Source organism: Papaver somniferum, chromosome 2 (genome assembly GCF_003573695.1).
Source record: "Papaver somniferum cultivar HN1 chromosome 2, ASM357369v1, whole genome shotgun sequence".
Taxonomy (NCBI): Eukaryota; Viridiplantae; Streptophyta; class Magnoliopsida; order Ranunculales; family Papaveraceae; genus Papaver; species Papaver somniferum.
In genome coordinates, this window is record NC_039359.1 from 62755303 (window position 1) to 62772508 (window position 17206).

A 17206-nucleotide genomic window follows, 5' to 3' on the forward strand; every position below is an offset into this window, starting at 1 on the left:
ATAGACACATGATAGACACTTATGGCATTGCAGATTGAAAATGCGAGTGAAAAGAATTGACACTGCAAAGACTAAGACTATAGCTAAAAAGAAGCGACACTGACCGATTGAAAATGAAGGCTTAAAAAGAAATAACACTAATTAAACTACAAGTACCGAAACGGAGGCTGAAAAGAAATCAACATGTCAGAATGAAAATGGAGTCTGAAAATGGAGGCTAAAAAGTAACCCTATATAGAGATAAGATAGGATATTGTAGGAGTATCCAAAGTGGAGGCTAAAAAGTACATATCCAAAATGGAGGCTAAAAAGTTACTTATTCATCAGTAGGAGTATGCGATGGTGTTTGCCGTGGTGGGATAAACGTCATTCTCGGATGGGGGTTAACAGACGACATTGTTGATGCTTGACTCACTGGAGCCCACACCGCTGGTGGGATAGTTTCAGAAAAACTGCCGAATCCAATAGGGGGACGCGGCGTTTGTTGCATACGGAATTGCATCTGATCCTCCAGGTAATTGTTACTAGCTGCAAGGCCTCGTATTACTTCATCTTTTGCCTTTAAACGTATCATCCTGTCTTCCGTTTCATATAATACAAACTCGCGAAACGCACGATTAAAATCGGCATGTTCTTGAACTAGATTATAAGCTTCAGGCTGTCGTTTAAAAAAAAATAATTAAGAAATGAGATTACCATATATTTTAATATAATGACGGGATGTACTTACGTATGATAATTGTTGTGGTGGTGGAATAGGTACATGCTGAGCAGGTCGTTGAATAAGGTGTTTAACACGGTCACCATCAACCCCGTGTAATTCAACTACCCAATCGACTTTGGTCACGAATTGATGGAAGTTAGTTACATGTCGCCAATATCGCAGATACATATTATATGAAACAGCTTTCACAAACATATTTGCATCTACCCATCCAGCTTCTTTCACAAGTTTTGCTTTCTCATGACTGACCTCGCCAATTTTAAATGGTGGATTTCTAGGAATTCCAAAAGTAGGATGATTTTGCCTCCAAGATCGTTCTCCTAGGTACCACATATTCTGTCAAATTACCAGTAATCAGAGAAAATAAGTTCTTCAACTTAGGATAAAATGATAACTTTGAAGTAATAATGTTCATATAAAAACAACGTACTAACTGACCTTGCCAATCCAAGTAAATATAACCCTTTTGTTTGAAAGCTCCACAGCCCTGCGACCAACATCAGAGTCAAGAACACCAATGGCGGATTCCCACGGTCTCCATGTCACGATGTCTGCAGTCAACTGATTAAGCGCATTCCTACAGTGAACAATATCGATAGTCTTTTTCTTCGCTTTCCACCGGGAAGTTCTTGGCCATTTTTCTTCACTAGTTGGGTCGCACGGTCTACATATGCCCAGATATTCATATCCCCAAAACTACTCCATCATAACCAACCAAATAAATCAACTGCCAAAAAATATACATTTAAATGAAATAAAAATAAATAATAATTTACCTCTAATATTTGGAACGGCCCAGATAATGACTTCTGTCCCCTACCAGATGCGTTGAGTGCCACATACAATTTTGCAAAAGCAGGACCACCCCAATCATACATATCAACTGCATTTAGATCCTCAAAAGCAGCTAACCAAGCCGCATCAATGTAGTTCTTTGCATTGGAAAAGAAAAAATTTCCCAAAACATACATAAAAAAGGCCCTCGCCACTTTTTCTGCAAGTTTGTCATCCAAATTAGCTGCAACCAAGATATCTTCTTTGAAATACGTAGTCAAAAATTTAATTGTGATTGCATCTGAAATCCACTGTGCCGGGGGGCGTTTTTTTCCAGAGATTGGGGGATCTTCATAATCTAAGGGTTCTTCTATTTCTGGAAAAACATGCTCACGGACATAATCAAATTTGTACTTGACTGGGTTATACGGAACATCATCCCCAATTCCAATACTCAATCCTGTCAACACTACCCAATCAAGCGGCGTGAATCCCATTTCACCAAAAGGGAAGTGAAAAGTATGCGTTGTATCCCACCAACGTTCAACAAGATAATCAATCACTGGGTGTGATGCTTCTCCTATTTCCATGGCTAATAAACGTCCCCATCCTGCCTTGTCGATAATGTATTTAATTTTTGGACTATGTTTTGTTATCTCCTTATAATAAACAATGACCGAAAAGAGTGAACCACGATGTTGGTACCTGAATTTTGGATCGCTTGAATATGTAATATCTGTAGAAGCGTGTTTGTCACTATCTTCCAGACAATTGTAGTTATCTAGGGATACCACGGACGGTGTTGTTTCATCTTCGCTATCTTCATCGAACCCGGTATCTGGAACTTCCAAATCTCCAACATTAGGGTCTATTTCAGGCTCCATTGGACCTTTACCTTTGCGTTTCTTATTATTCATCTTTTTTCCTTGTGCAAATCTCGACGTTATTCTGCTCAACATCTGAGCACGATATAAATACAAGTTAGTAATTGTTTTTTCTGAGTTTACAGCATCCATAAGAAGTTCTATTCTATATTATAGAAGATCAAAATTTACAGTATAGAAGATCAAAAAAATTTACAGTAAAGATTATTTTTTATTTACTTACAGTATAGAAGATCAAAATTTTTTAAAGTAAATAAATACGAAAATTACATTAAACGAGTTTGAATCTCACTACATACACCGTCTATATCACAGAACTGTTTAAAATTTTGTATCTCCCCTTGTGTGAGCAACAACAATACATGTTTAATGAATTTGAGTGAACTACTACAGGTGATAAATTAGAATTATTGTATTCTATCAATCATGTTACAGTGTGTTATTTCGCTATTAGATGATGATGCGGAAGTATATAACTAATCAAACAAACAAACTAATCAAACAAACAGTAATCAAACAAACAGTAATCAAATAAACAGTACATAATCAAACAAACAGTAACCTCACGGTATTCTTAATGAAATCAACATGCAATCCACCGATTCCACCCAAACACAGCCTAATTAATCGTAACTTTAATCTTTAATCAAATTATCCAACAAAAAAAAAGATTACCCCAAAACAAACCATACCTTTAATCTTCAATCAAATTTGCCCGCACCCGATTAACGAATAAGATTAGTCGTTTCTTTCACAAGAACTCGTTTCTCCGCACCCAATCAAATGGCCGTCACATGAGATTTAGGTATTGCCCTAGATTTTTACTTAGGTTTCGTCGTTTTTTTTTCTTCTGTAAAAACGTAGGTTATGTAAAAAGAGGAGGAGAAGAGGATAAAAGAAGTATATATTCAGACGCTCTTTCCTAAAAGCGCCCCACACAAACGCTATTTCTGTGCACGCCCCATCGAAACGCATTTATTAACAACGTCCCAACTAGACGCACTTATTAACAACGTCCTAACCAGACGCACTTATTAAAAACGTCCCAACCAGACGCCTCTTTCATGCACGCCCCACACAGACGCTTCTTCAATGCACGCCCCATTCAGACGCTCCTTCTATAAACGCCCCAATCAAACGCATCTTGTATAAACGTCTCACCCAGACGCATAAGCCATTAACGCCCGAAACATACGCACTTTATATCTCCGTATGAATGGGACGCACTTTTAATCCCCGTCCCTGTAGACGCACTTTCCATCCCCGTCCCATATCCGGCGTTAATTATACCTACGCCTCAATCAAACGCGCATTATACCTACGTTTCACTCAAACGCATAATATAAAGCCGCCTAATCAACAAACGTGAATATAATTTCCGTCTGACATCGGGCGTGTGTATAAGTTACGCTTCACCAAATTTGGTGTTCTACCACTGCGCTTGAACACCCAGAATACCAAATTTTTTTGGTTTTTAGTCTTACTTTTGGTATTTGGTCCGTCTCATGGCTGTGGTTGCTCTTACTATGACAAGATGAAGACCATATTCAAATAATCGGAAACCAAATACAAAATTGATAAGTACAAAATAATTAGGACTCAGTAAAACTATCTCATGGAATATACTAATCAAAAACCCTACAAACTCAACCGTAATTTCTTCATTTTCTCTTCCGTTTATACCCAAAACTTGGACAATAGTTGACAGCCACTGCCTTTGCTGAACCCACTACCCCTTTCTTGCGGGATAATCTGTTTTCTTCGCAAAATCCTCTATAGCTTTCTTGCGGGGTAATCCATCTTCGTCATTGTTCCCCCTTTTCTCGTCATCTTTTCGTACTTCGAAACTTTAAAGGTTAACTACATTTCTATAGATGGAGAAATTTTAACAAGGGGCAAAAGTATCATTTCAAGACCAAAAGAAAAATGGTAATGCTATAACTAGACGTGGAGTCATTATTCTGGGACAATAGTGATCCTCAAAGTTCCGGAAGATTATAATAAGATAGGATTTGACGTAAAAGGAGCTCTCGAGACAAGTTTGATCCTCATAGCCAAAACACAAGCTCATCCTTATAGCACAAAACTCATCCCTCACGGTAGAGACTAAGATCTTGGTTCTCTAGGTTCCCATAGCCACGATTTCTAGTATACGTCTTTGCGAGACACTGCTGGTCATTATGCGTTGACTTCTAGAGCACACCCTCGATGAGATACTGCTAATCACATAGGTTTCGTAGAGCTTAAAACATCCCCGAAGGACTTATGAACCCTAAGCAGAGACATAAATGTCTCATGTAAGCATGAGTCACCCTATTTGAGATCAAGGACTGATTCCTACTACATCATCGTGAGATACACTGGTCATGTCTACTCTAGGCTCTGACTCGACTTACTGAGGCTTCCGAAATTCCTAGGATATCCCCACGAGATACGCTGGTTATTCTTCCTCTAGGCCGTTTCGACAGACTCCTCGAACATCCTTTCGAGATACACTAGTCATGTCGGTCCAATTATACGAACACAAATTATTTATAGGACATCTCTATAAGATACGCTGGTCAAAGACAAGTTAGCTAATGTCTCGCAGAGGAATTATCAGGCGTGCAAGCCTTCCTTTGTCCCACATACATGTCCAAGCTGACTTCAGAGAGACTCAATCGCGTAAGACAAATCTTAGACGCCTTCAGTCGCATCATCCAATCCTCAGACGGCCTTCTCACTAGTGGAAAATGCAAAAAAAAAGTCTGCCAAAAAAGCATTTAAAATCGATAAAAAGGACTGTTTTTGGGAGCCCTAGAATCGTAGTCTAAATTCTCAAAAAACTGCTTTTGAGATTCCTTTAAATTTTTAAACTAAGTCTACGATCAACAGCCTTTAATTAATAGTGATACACACAGTCGTTTATATTGATCATGTTTTATTATATAAAAAAAGGAAAATTGATTCAGCTAAATCCGATCAGATTCAGATGAGTCTTAAACTAATATGAAAATCAGATCAAAATTGAAAACCAAATTAACATGGAAACAAAGTAAATATTTACATTAAAAGCTAGATTCAATTTACACTTCAATTTCTAACTACTACCCAAGTTCACAATATATGAAAACCTGAATATACACCCACTTCAATTGTTTATACATAACAAAACAAATTCGTAATAGCTTCCTAAAGTTTTTTCAACCTTGGGCTCTCAATTGCAATACCGATCGCTTGTTATTTTCGTTCCAGGATGCACCTGCATGAAAACTGGACTTTCATCTTCCCTGGTGCTATCTCTTTTGTCCCTTCTTCGTCTCCGACCTGAAATAAGGACATAAGCACAACCAAATCAATACAAATGAGATAATCAAATTAAAGAGAAAACATGCAATCTATTGATGAATACCATGGAATTCTTTCTAAAAGAAGAGCATATCCATTAGAAGTGAGCGCACAAATAACTTTGTATGGGTGCCTGAAATAAGTACAGTTGGAAATCGATGAAGTTTAGAACAATGCCATTTATTTTTATGTGGTGACCAATGACTCCATAATAACCAGCAAATGGCTCTAACTAGATGACCCAACACAGAATCGTAAGCAGATTGGACAAGCTAATAAGAGAAGAAAAGTGCATGCAATTAGAATGATTGAAGTTCTGTCAATTGTAAGAGCATTATAGCACAACACATATACTTCTTGAAAAATAGCAGTCAAAGATTAACAACAATGGTATGATGGTGACAATTAGAATGTGTTGTGCATTATAGCACAACACATATTATTTGATTTCTATATATCAAATGAAAGAACTAGAGGAAAAAACGATGATATCAATCATTTAGGAAAGAAATGCTAATGACGGTCATGAAAGAAGCAACAATAGCAAGTGGTCTCCTAAGAAACCCCATCCCTGCAGTAAAGGAAAACAATGCTAATGGACGCCATATGCAAGTTTAACTTTTTCAAGGATCTGCATTGGAAAATAATAGTATATAAAGGATAGTTGCATCAGCTAATAGACATGGTGGGAATTTAGGCATGTCATACTCAACCAACGAAAGCTTGATCAAAGAAAAAGAGAGAAGCTCAATCTGGTTCAAGACGCAAAAAATGTACAAGTATCCAAGTTATAAATGTTATCAAATACTATGGATCAACAGTTTAATCTAAAGGAAGACGAACTATACAGACCTTTTTATCAGACTAAGCCCCTTTAAAGATTTTTTTCATACATACATATGAAGTTAGAACTGAAATATAGAATTGTAATGTATTTACAATCAATTTCTTCTGCATACATGTTTATGATGTGTTAGAATGTTAATGCCGAAGCTGGAAAAACAAAGCATACTTGAAAACAGGTCTGTGACATATAAGTGAAACATTTACCGAAACAACTAGAATGACCCTCATCTTCTCGTTGATGTCTAACTGTTAAACCATATACTTGGTAAATACACAGCTAGAATTATGCAAAATAAGCAAGGTTTAGTCATTACCTCAACCTCCGTGTTACAAGCCTAACCCATCTAACATTACCCAAAGTTTGCATTCTTCCATTTGAAGTTTTTTAGGATTTCAGTAATAAAGCAAGTATATTAAAGTAAAATACATTTTTAATTGGAACAATTGTGAAAGCATACGAAGGTTCAAATTGAAGAATGTCACTAGAGCAAGTAAGACTATGAATCAGTTGATTTTCAATCGTACACTTTGATTAAATGGAACAGGAAAATCAAACAATGTCACAACAAAACTGAGATAATCAACCTCAGTTTTCTTGTAATGAGCATATTTATCATGGACAATATCCAGAATCGGTTCTGCAACAATATCCTCCACCTCAACTTTCTCTTCCTACAACAAACATTAAAGAATTTTTAACACTACACTACAAGAAACTAAAGAAGAAACTCTTAACACAAAACACAAATTCATCATCAATACCATTAAGGATCCAATCGCAATATCCCCTGTCAATCAAGGATGGAGTGAAACGGGAGTCTGTGGCATTGCAAGATAAACAGAAACCAATACAAATAACATATCCAATGAGACATAAGAACAGTAAAACAACTCAGATGTTGATTAACTTTAAAACGAGGCAAGGAAAAGAAAAATGAAACTTACATAACCTGTAATGTGGAAGCAAACCTGCAAGCTTGGCATGCCCGATATCATATATCAGATAAGAAGAAATAGTTAGGATTTTCAAATCATCACTTGGATGCAAATTAAATGACCACAAGAGGAATTCCATGAAATAATTGATGGCCCCTGGTACTTGTGGAGCTCTCAGTAATGTAACTTATCAATCACAAATTCTATATTTACAAAACCAAAAGTCCAGTAAGTCACAAATTCTTCGGTACAACTGGAACATATCATACGGTCTTAATCTAAGTATCTCCAAAATTCAGAGCAACCAAATCATACGAAGCATGCCTACAAAAAATAGGACTAACCAAAATATTTCAGACCATGAGCTCCATAATTGGGAGAATATGAAATTCCAATTTGAGTTTCATACCAAGAAACCCATTTGAAGAATTTCAACATTCCCTGAGCAGAGATTATACAACAAGTTATCCAAATGAAAATAAGGGGGTTGTCAACTTAAATGATTGAAAGCATGAGCTTTACCCCAACCTAAATGATCAATTAATGCTAATGCATCTTTTGCCATATTGTTGTCTTGTATCATTACAACAATTTTCAAAAATGAATGAAAATCACACTATTTTTGTGTATCTAATAAAAATCAAATCGAATTCACAAGAGGGGGTGATAGAAATTACCATGTGTTCAGATTTTCTAGTGGGTATCGAACTCTAGCCCATTCCACAATTATCAAATGCACAAACCTCAATAGTCAATTCTATTTCTTACTCCACTGAGATCATCAATAAAACAAATGAATCGTTTCTAATGATGTTCATCTCATCATTTGGTGTCTCAAGTAAGACCCTTAATTTGAGGTCCCCAAGAATCATGTGTTCCAGATGATCCTGTGTTCATTAAACAATCAAACTGATCAAAACTCACCATTAAAACACCAATAAAAGCACGAACTTGATAGAAATGAATCAACTTTATTTATTGCAAGAAATCAAAAAATTAGGGTTTTCAATTTGGGTTGCTTACCCTGATGGCTGCTTTGTAGATGTATTACTTCGAATAAAACATAACACAAATAAATCCAATGATAATAACCAGAACATCTTCTCTGATTTTTGTGGTACTCTTCTCTGATATACTACCGATGTTGAAATAAAAGGGGTTCCGTTTACGAAATAGAAGAGTAGTTGATTAGAACCCTAACAGATAAAGGCAAAAAAAATGGATTTAAGAATGGTTCACAATTGAGATTACATGTTACAAATCTAAGAAATTGGTTACAGATCTAAGAAATGGTTCTGTTTCTGTTTCCAGAAAACGAAAAAAATAATAGAAGACATCAATAAGAACGAGGTGGAATAAAGGGCTTGTTTAATGACGATGCACATAATTTAGAAGATAGGGTTTTCGTTGTGTAGGTGATAAAGAAACTTTGGTAGAGGAGATGAAGAAAGGGTTTGGGGATATCATAAAAAAAACGATGATTATCTTGATTCTTCTATTTCACTATTATTGTTGAAGTTGGGTTTCAAATTCTAATCTCTTGGAGGAGATGGAGATAGATGGAGAAGAGTTGCAGAACTCGGAAGATAAAAGAAAAGAAAGATGAGTTTTGGATAACTGAGAGAGAAGTGATGAAAGAGGAAGATTTGTTTCTAGAAGGTTTACGGAAACCTTTTACCACCGCAGACTAATCAAAGTAGGACCCTAGTTAGCAATTCGGGATTCGGCAAACGTACGGAACGGCAAACGTACGGAACGGCAAACGTACGAGTATTATACGGTTTTGTAAAATCCAGATTCGGTCCAAAATTCGGTCAACGGGACGTGATTCGTCAGTAATTCGGAACGGCATACGTACGTGTATAATTCGATTTATAAATGTGAGTTCGGCTCTGAAAATTCGGTATCTATATATAACAAATAATTTGTATTTATAAGGTCATAGACCAATTTTTATGCATATGTGTGAGTTACTTAAAGGAAAAATAAACTTAATATGATGATATTAATAATAGATACAACATTAGTTATCTAAGAGGACGTCGTATGGTGGTTTAGATGCTTGGTTAGTGAGTTTGAGATCTCTCTCACCTCACCTTCAAATCTCTTCAGTCGTTTTTGTTTCATAAAAATTACAACACGTCTAATATTCGGTCGTGTATGCTCGGGAGGCAGTAAATCCCAAAAAATGGAGTCTTTGAAAAGTAAAAGCTAAAGAATTTATGGCGAATTAAGCGGACGTATCATTCGGGATACGTAAAATTCGTGAACGATTCGCGAATAATCCGGGAATGCCACATAATACGCGACTTGGGTTCGGAATTGCAAACGTACGCGAATAAAACGGTAAAATTCGTGATACGGAAAAATTCGCGAATGATTCGCGAATCATTCGCGAACTTACTAACTAGGAGTAGGACTATAGAAAATATTGCTTCTGGCGGACTTAATAGAAAATCCACGTGGATTTTTTTATAATACCTAAAAGTACCCCCTAACTTTAAGTCTGCTACCGGGCTTGATTTAGTTTTCGGTGTTTTTTTCTAAAAAAAAAAGGCTGCCTTTGGAAGCCCAATCCAAGGTAGTCAATTTCCGATTTCGGATTGTCTCGGTCGACACCGAGATAGTGGTACAACTTTTTCTCGGAGAAAATCTGTTTTAAAATCTCGGTAAAATCTCGGTTTCATATTTTATATCCTCGTATCGATAATCACTTAAAAGAAACATAGTATTAGTAAATCTGGTTGTTCACCTTCCTCATCATCAACACCAAATAATAATTTTAGCCCAAGAAATTCAAACACAGCAACAAGCAATAATACTAGTGAGTGAATTAATCTTTTTAATTTTTGTATGTGAGATTAGTCCACTCAATTTAAAAAGAAAAAAAAATCCGGCCAAGACAAATCAATTCCGACCGAAAAACGCGTTTCCGGCCGAAATTTTCGCAAAGATTTCGTCCGACCGAAATTAACAAAATCGTGTCTTCTTGGACCGAAATCCGGAATTTCGCCGAAATTTCGGCCGAAATCGACTACATAGGCCCAATCTACAAAGAAAGCCCTAGGAAGTCTTATCTATAAATCTCCAGCAGACTTAAAAAATTCATTTTCCACTAGTTAGATCAGTCGTGTCAACCTAACCTCAGCTAGCCTCAGTCGCATCGACCAAACCTCAGATGACCTCATCTGAGATGAGTCATCTCGTCTGAAGAGTCTTATAAAACCATCATACTTGGGAACAAGCCTCACCCAAGGTTCAAGCCTCTTTCTCAGCGTCTCAAACACACTCACGTCCATTAAATTGAGCCTGAACTATAAATGTCTATCTAAGAATGTGGATAATCTCCCTTGAGATCCACGTGCTCAACAAAGGGACCCACAGGCAATAATAAGATCTCCACATATCTAAGAATGTGGAGAAGCTCCCTTGAGATCGTGCTCAACAAAAGGACCCATAGGCAATAATAAGATCTCCACATGACATATGTGACCGATCATGGAGAGAGGGAGATCAACCTTAGCTCCTCTCACACTCTATACACGAATTTTGAGACATTCCATCCCCTTTTCACGTGATTTATCCTAGTCATTATCACAAATCAGAGAATTAGAGTTTTGGTCTTGCGGTCTACGACACGAGCGAGAAGTACCCGGCTTATTTTTCACCGGTGAAGAGAGTAAAGCGGTGGAATAACGAGATAAACTCAACCTAGTTAATCTCTTTCTATTGTTGAAGAGATGGAAGAAGTGCTCCGCACGACAAAGAATCCCTATCTTAACCGACATTGAGATTAGAGAATTCAGCTATAAATAGGTCCTCTATTTCTCCAAGCTAATACACAAATTTCTCATAAATTTTCAGAGCATTTCGTCTTCAAACCTTAGAACTCTCTGGTCTCTCTCTTCACCTGCTTCCCTCCATAAGACTGGCCCTAACCTCTCATGTGTCCAAAGCATCTTTTGAACGGCCACTGTGCGTGGTTTAGGCAGGGACTGTTCGTGCTCAACCTTTCAGAAACCCTAAACCCACTTTATCCTCTCACCGATTTTAGATAGCTACAGCTTCTAATTTCGCATGTTCATATCTGGTCAATTTCCCTACAAGCCTTCTGACTATCAATTTGACTTTTTTGCTCGCTCATTAAATACTCAATTACCCACTTGATCCCAATCGTCTATCCTTTATCAAAGCTTTACTCGTGTTATCATCTCGTCAATTGAGTAGATATCTCGCAAGTGGAAGAAATGCTTAAAAAAATAAACATTTGGATGTCGAAGGAAACTGGAAAAATATTTCAAAAACTAATTCAATATGATTTCACTGAAATGATGAGCGACCTTAACGGCCAAAGCAAATCAAGGAAATTGGTTCCTACTTTGTATGAACCTATTGGGCCCGTGTTTTTTGTTTTTAATTCATTATGAATTCCATTTAAAATTAAAACTTGAGTTATTTGCTTGTTCTTTGAGTTGTGGTTTGCTTGTTTTCTTATATTTATTTTCACGAACCAAACGATTTCAATAAATTATGATATTTGGCGATCAGTGAGAGAACAGCTCTTACGAGGGTCATTAATTTGAGATCAGAGTAGCAAATCATTTCAATAAATTTTGAGATCAGAGTAGCAATCTAGCTATATATTTTTTATCGAAAAGGCATGGACATTAGCATACAACCATAATGCTATTAAAGTCATGCTTCAAAAAAAAAAAAAAAAAATACTATCAACATGATCACATAATAGAGAAGACATCAGAATTAACTAGTTACTGAAACGTTGATCACCTTTGTAATAAATTACTCAGAAAGCAACATTACATACAATAGACTTTGACAAGCACCGTTAAATTCGAATTAAGCAGACATATGACTCAATGTCTAATATTCCCATAGTGACCTTGGTTGTTTGCAGCTGACTCGGCATGTGAATCTGAGTCACCCCCTGATTCGGACCGAGTTAGCAGTCAGATTGTTTGTTTTGTATTTTGAGTCAGATCTGACTCAGACATAATTTCTGACTCAGACCCATTTGAATCGGGTAGCAAAATACCCCTGACTCACAGGATCAAACCATTCACGTTTTTTGAGTCAGATCTGACTCAAAACAAACATATCGAGTCAGATCCAGATAAGTCGGGTGATTTCATTCAGATCCAGATGACTCAGATCTAGACGACTCGGATGAATCAGAAGCAAACAAACATGGTGTGAGTCTTGACTCTTGAGACCCTAAACGTGACACCTATGGCGAACTAATGGCTGCTCTTTTAAATCAGAATCTTTTTTCATTGGAAATTCCCTGGCAAAGAGAGGAGCTGACCTCGTATTGCAGGCACGGCCAAAGACACCGGAGTAAAACGGATAAGTCACTAGCTGTTTGGATGTTACTCTTAAGTGACGGCTTTCAGAGACATTAATAATAAACTTGTTATGGTTGTTAAAAAGAAAGTTCACATTAATTTCATTACTCAGAACTATTAGACAACGAGTCACAAATTTTTTATTTGGCATGAACATTTCATGGCAAGCTCATGTTATTAATCTTTTCTTTCCCTTTGCTATAATCATATGAAGGCCCCGTCTTCTGATTGAGCTCGGAATAAACGAACTATTTATCCACTTGATCACATCTATTATATGTCTTTGTTCTCTATTATATCTTTGTTTGCAAAGAACTCCTTATCAATTTCTTAGATAAAAGGTAATCATTGAGTTGTATTGTTATAGATATTTGGGACGTTGGAGTAAATTGATATCATGATAAGAGAAGGTCATGGAGGTTTGGCAGATTCGGATTGGATTAGGATATACTCATTAACGATGATGAGAGGCCATTATAAACGTCGTTGGATTTCAGTAAATAAGTAATTTTATGTTTTAATGCTTTTAACGATTTGAGAGATATGGTGAAAGCCGAATATGGTATTGTAAAATGTAGTCGCCAGTATAAGAGAATTATGTTGGAAAAAATACAGTTTTATGTGAATAAAAATTAATAATAAAAAGATTTTTCCAAAAATAAAAACACCTTCCAAATTTTATCGGGTTAGGGTTTTATATATATGAAGTTTTTTTTTTTTTTATTGCATATATATATAGAAAAAACCTCTCTGATATCCCCTAGGGTTTTTAGTACTTCTTCTTCGTTTTTTCGATGTTTGATACGAGGGTTTTAAGTACTAACGATTCGTGAGTTTTCCGCTGCCAAGTTCTAGAAGGACAAGTTTGAATGTGCTATTCAAGCTTGTTAAGATTGTTGTATCTTGGAGGCAGATGTACCCGTAGGGCTATAGCATCATCTTTTTAGAGTGTAGCCGGGCATTCTTGTCTTAAGGACAGTATGTTGAACATGCGCCTCAATCTACCATTACCGTTTTTCTTGTTTCCATGGTGTTTAGCAGGATATTCAAGACATTAACAGTTGACTAAGAAGAACACACGAAAATCAGATAAGTGCCTCTTATATTATTTAGTTGTTTGATTAATTTTTAATTGTTATTCTCCAACAATCTTAAGACAAGAATAGCATCGCAGTAACAATTAAAATAAAAATCAAACAAGGAATGTTAACTATTTTTAATTGTTATCCTTCAATATCATGTAACAGTACAGTGGATTTCACGTCAGGTACTCACTCATCTAGAAAGATGCTCTTGTTTGCATGTTTGTTTTGAGTTATTTAAATATCTTCTTGGAGTGAGATTGATGAATTATGGTAGACAGTCCTAAGATAATTCGTCTATGTGATTGTCATTGAGAAGCTATTTAGGTTGTCACCTTTATCATGATATTTTAGGAGATGAGGGTCAGTTTATCTCGTTGATTTACTGGATTAGTTGCCTTTTTGAACTTACTGAAGGCAAGAGCTAAGCTTAAATAGTAATCTTAAGTAATTTTAAGGCAATTACTAAAATATGGGGGACCTTTGGCCATAGTCATACTTGGACGGATTCAAGGCATTTCGGCCAGTTGAGTTGCTTATGCATCTGTAGGCTAGTGCACCTTTTTTGCTCCCAAAAGGAACACTTGACTTAGGTAATGATACATAAGTAGATGTGGAGAAAGTATTCTTAATGGTTGTGGGACAAACTACAAGTTTTGGAAATATGAAATGTACCTGATATAACCATATTATACATATATGTATAAACCTAGATACTTATCGTACCACATGTCTCTATTATGATATTTTGGGATATGATGAAATCTTGTGATGTGACAAACATATAACTGTTTTACATCTACTACTAAATAGTTGTTGTTTAAGATTTGACATGAAACTATTATGCGGTTGAAGTGTTCTAAAGGATCAGTAGGTAACCAAAATAAATTTTGAGGATATAGTTTCTGTCTAACGCGTTTAGTATGTGTTGTAAAACAGATTTGCATCCGCGTTTAACCTGGGAAATCACAGGGATGCTCTGACTAAAGGATCAGAGATTGGAATGCATGAGGTACATATGTAATTTCATATATGTGATATATATTGCACTAACATTAATCTTGAGGAAGATGTAAAGAATGTACTACTGAATAGTACATGTATTTTTTATATTCTTTACAACCACCTATGAAATATGTGATATTTACGACTTGACTGAAAGACCAATTGGTTGATTTGATCTAAAGGATCGAAGGGAACCAGAATATATTCTGAAGGAAATGGTCTTTGTCAAACTCGATGCATTTAATGTGTGTTGTAAATGTGCAGTATATCAGGTGTATACAAATATTCTTGTATCTCAAGAGAATTACTGAGATGATCTGATCAGAGATTTGCGATACTTGAGGTACATCTTAAATTGTGTATGTAATATATATTGTACTGACCTTAAGAGATGTTGTTGTTTCAGGCTATGGATAAATCTTAGCCTATGTGTGTATCCTCTTAAGGAGTGTCTGTCTAAGGAAGTCCTTAAAACAGACAAGATGAACTTGTATATTGAAGAAATCAAAGTTCGTGTGCTTTAATTCAAGCATAAGAGGAAGACGAATGATTACTAAGATGCTTCTTAGAAGATATTCCTCTGTGACCGAAGCCTGTGGCCATCATTGCAGAAACTCAATTGACTATGTGAGTCTAAAGTAAATGAGCAATGACAAAGTCTAGACATACTCGAAGAAGGCTAATTCGGTAAGACAACTATACTCTTTAATGAAGTAATTTTAGTTGATTCGTGAAGTCAAAAAGAGGTCTCAGTAGACATGTAAAGTCAAAAGAGAACCTCACAGACTTAGGGAAGTCAACAGAAAAATTAGTGGTCCTTTGACGAAAGGATTTTCTAAAGAGATAGTTCGTAATTATACATCGAGGGGGAATGGGACTTAAGCTCATATAAAATAAACTTGCCATGAAGGATACTCAACCTTGCTGACTGGAGATCCCAAGATCAAGGTTTCGAATGAGACAACTAATTTATGGTAGGTAAAGGTAAACACTATCAGAGAATTATATTCTCTCTGTCCCTTCCCTATGGTGTAGATGTGATAGTGTGACTGCATGTGAAGGGTGACTTTAATAAGTCTTAATGAGTTCCATAGTTTCAATTTAAGATTGAAGTGGGGTGTAGCAGTGAACACTCTTAATGGAACTCACCTATCTGAATGAGGAAGTGAGTCGCTTTCTATGAGAATATGAGCTGATTCTCTAGAGCATTCTTAGAAACAAGACGTCCAGGGCCAAAATGGACACAACGGCGGAGCTTGGCAGCAACCGTGGAGATATCATGTGTGGTTGTTATCGCGAGTTACACCAAATATTAGATAGTTCAAGACCTAATGGACACTGGCTAATAAGTAGTTCAGGTAACCTCTCACTAAGCAAAGGTTCAAGACCTTATGGACACCTATGCCTATTCATGATATTTCTTGTTTTCCGTGTTTTATCGTATTTTTATTCATGTGGGGGATTGTTGGAAAAAATACAGTTTTATGTGAATAAAAATTACTAATAAAAAGGTTTTTCCAAAAATAAAAACACCTTCCAAATTTTATCGGGTTAGGGTTTTATATATATGAAGTTTTTTTTTTTTTATTGCATATATATATATAGAAAAAACCTCTCTATATCCCCTAGGGTTTTTAGTACTTCTTCTTCGTTTTTTCGATGTTTGATACGAGGGTTTTAAGTGCTAACGATTCGTGAGTTTTCCGCTGCCAAGTTCTAGAAGGACAAGTTTGAATGTGCTATTCAAGCTTGTTAAGATTGTTGTATCTTGGAGGCAGATTGGTGGGCCCGGAGATGTGTATAAAATTGAGCGTAATGAAACGCGGGCCTACAGTAATACCGCAAGTGCACGGTCGTCAGTTGTAGCTCGTGCAAGTACGGGTCGATCCACAGAGATTGGGTGTGTTTCGGAAGTGTTTTAGCTAATTGGGTTCCTAGATTTGCTTTGGGTTTAGAAGCCTTTTGGCTTAAATGGGGTTTTGAGTGCTAATGGGTTTGAATGCCCTTTGAATGAATTGGGCTTAGTGGGTTTGTTAAAGATAAAATGAACTGAGCTTGGGCTCAGTTATCTTTGAAGTGCAAATGGGCTTTGGTTCTAGAAACTGGTCTGAGCTTTGGGCTCAACAGTTCAACTATGACTTGGGCTTAACAGTTCACTAGGCTCTGGCCTTACAGTGAACTGAGTCTTGTGCTCAGTTGTTCACTTATGAATTGGGCTGGGCCTTAACAATGAATTTGACTTGGGCCTTAATGAACTGGGCTTTG

At 36.5% G+C, this 17206-nt stretch overlaps 1 protein-coding gene and 1 long non-coding RNA gene across 4 annotated transcripts in view; both read right to left on the reverse strand.

The window, feature by feature from the left end:
- Window positions 1-1602, reverse strand: part of LOC113351208 — a 2736-nt gene extending 1134 nt beyond the window's left edge. Inside the window, exons 1-5 of the mRNA XM_026595237.1 lie at window positions 1501-1602; window positions 1163-1420; window positions 731-1060; window positions 416-658; window positions 157-167 (exon numbers count right to left, since the gene is read on the reverse strand). Coding sequence (XP_026451022.1) covers window positions 157-167; window positions 416-658; window positions 731-1060; window positions 1163-1420; window positions 1501-1602 — 944 coding nt within the window. The remainder of the gene's footprint in view (window positions 1-156; window positions 168-415; window positions 659-730; window positions 1061-1162; window positions 1421-1500) is intronic.
- Window positions 1603-5400: 3798 nt separating this feature from the next.
- LOC113347836 lies at window positions 5401-9133 on the reverse strand. 3 transcript variants are annotated; one of them, XR_003359285.1, is made up of 5 exons: window positions 8515-9133; window positions 7318-8378; window positions 7141-7227; window positions 5774-5842; window positions 5401-5688 (listed from the first exon to the last, which is right to left on the reverse strand). It is a non-coding gene; the product is annotated as an uncharacterized LOC113347836 (long non-coding RNA). The 3 variants fall into 3 exon arrangements; XR_003359286.1 differs by having other exon boundaries at window positions 7081-7227; XR_003359284.1 differs by having other exon boundaries at window positions 5774-7227.
- Between the last annotated feature and the right edge of the window lie 8073 nt (window positions 9134-17206).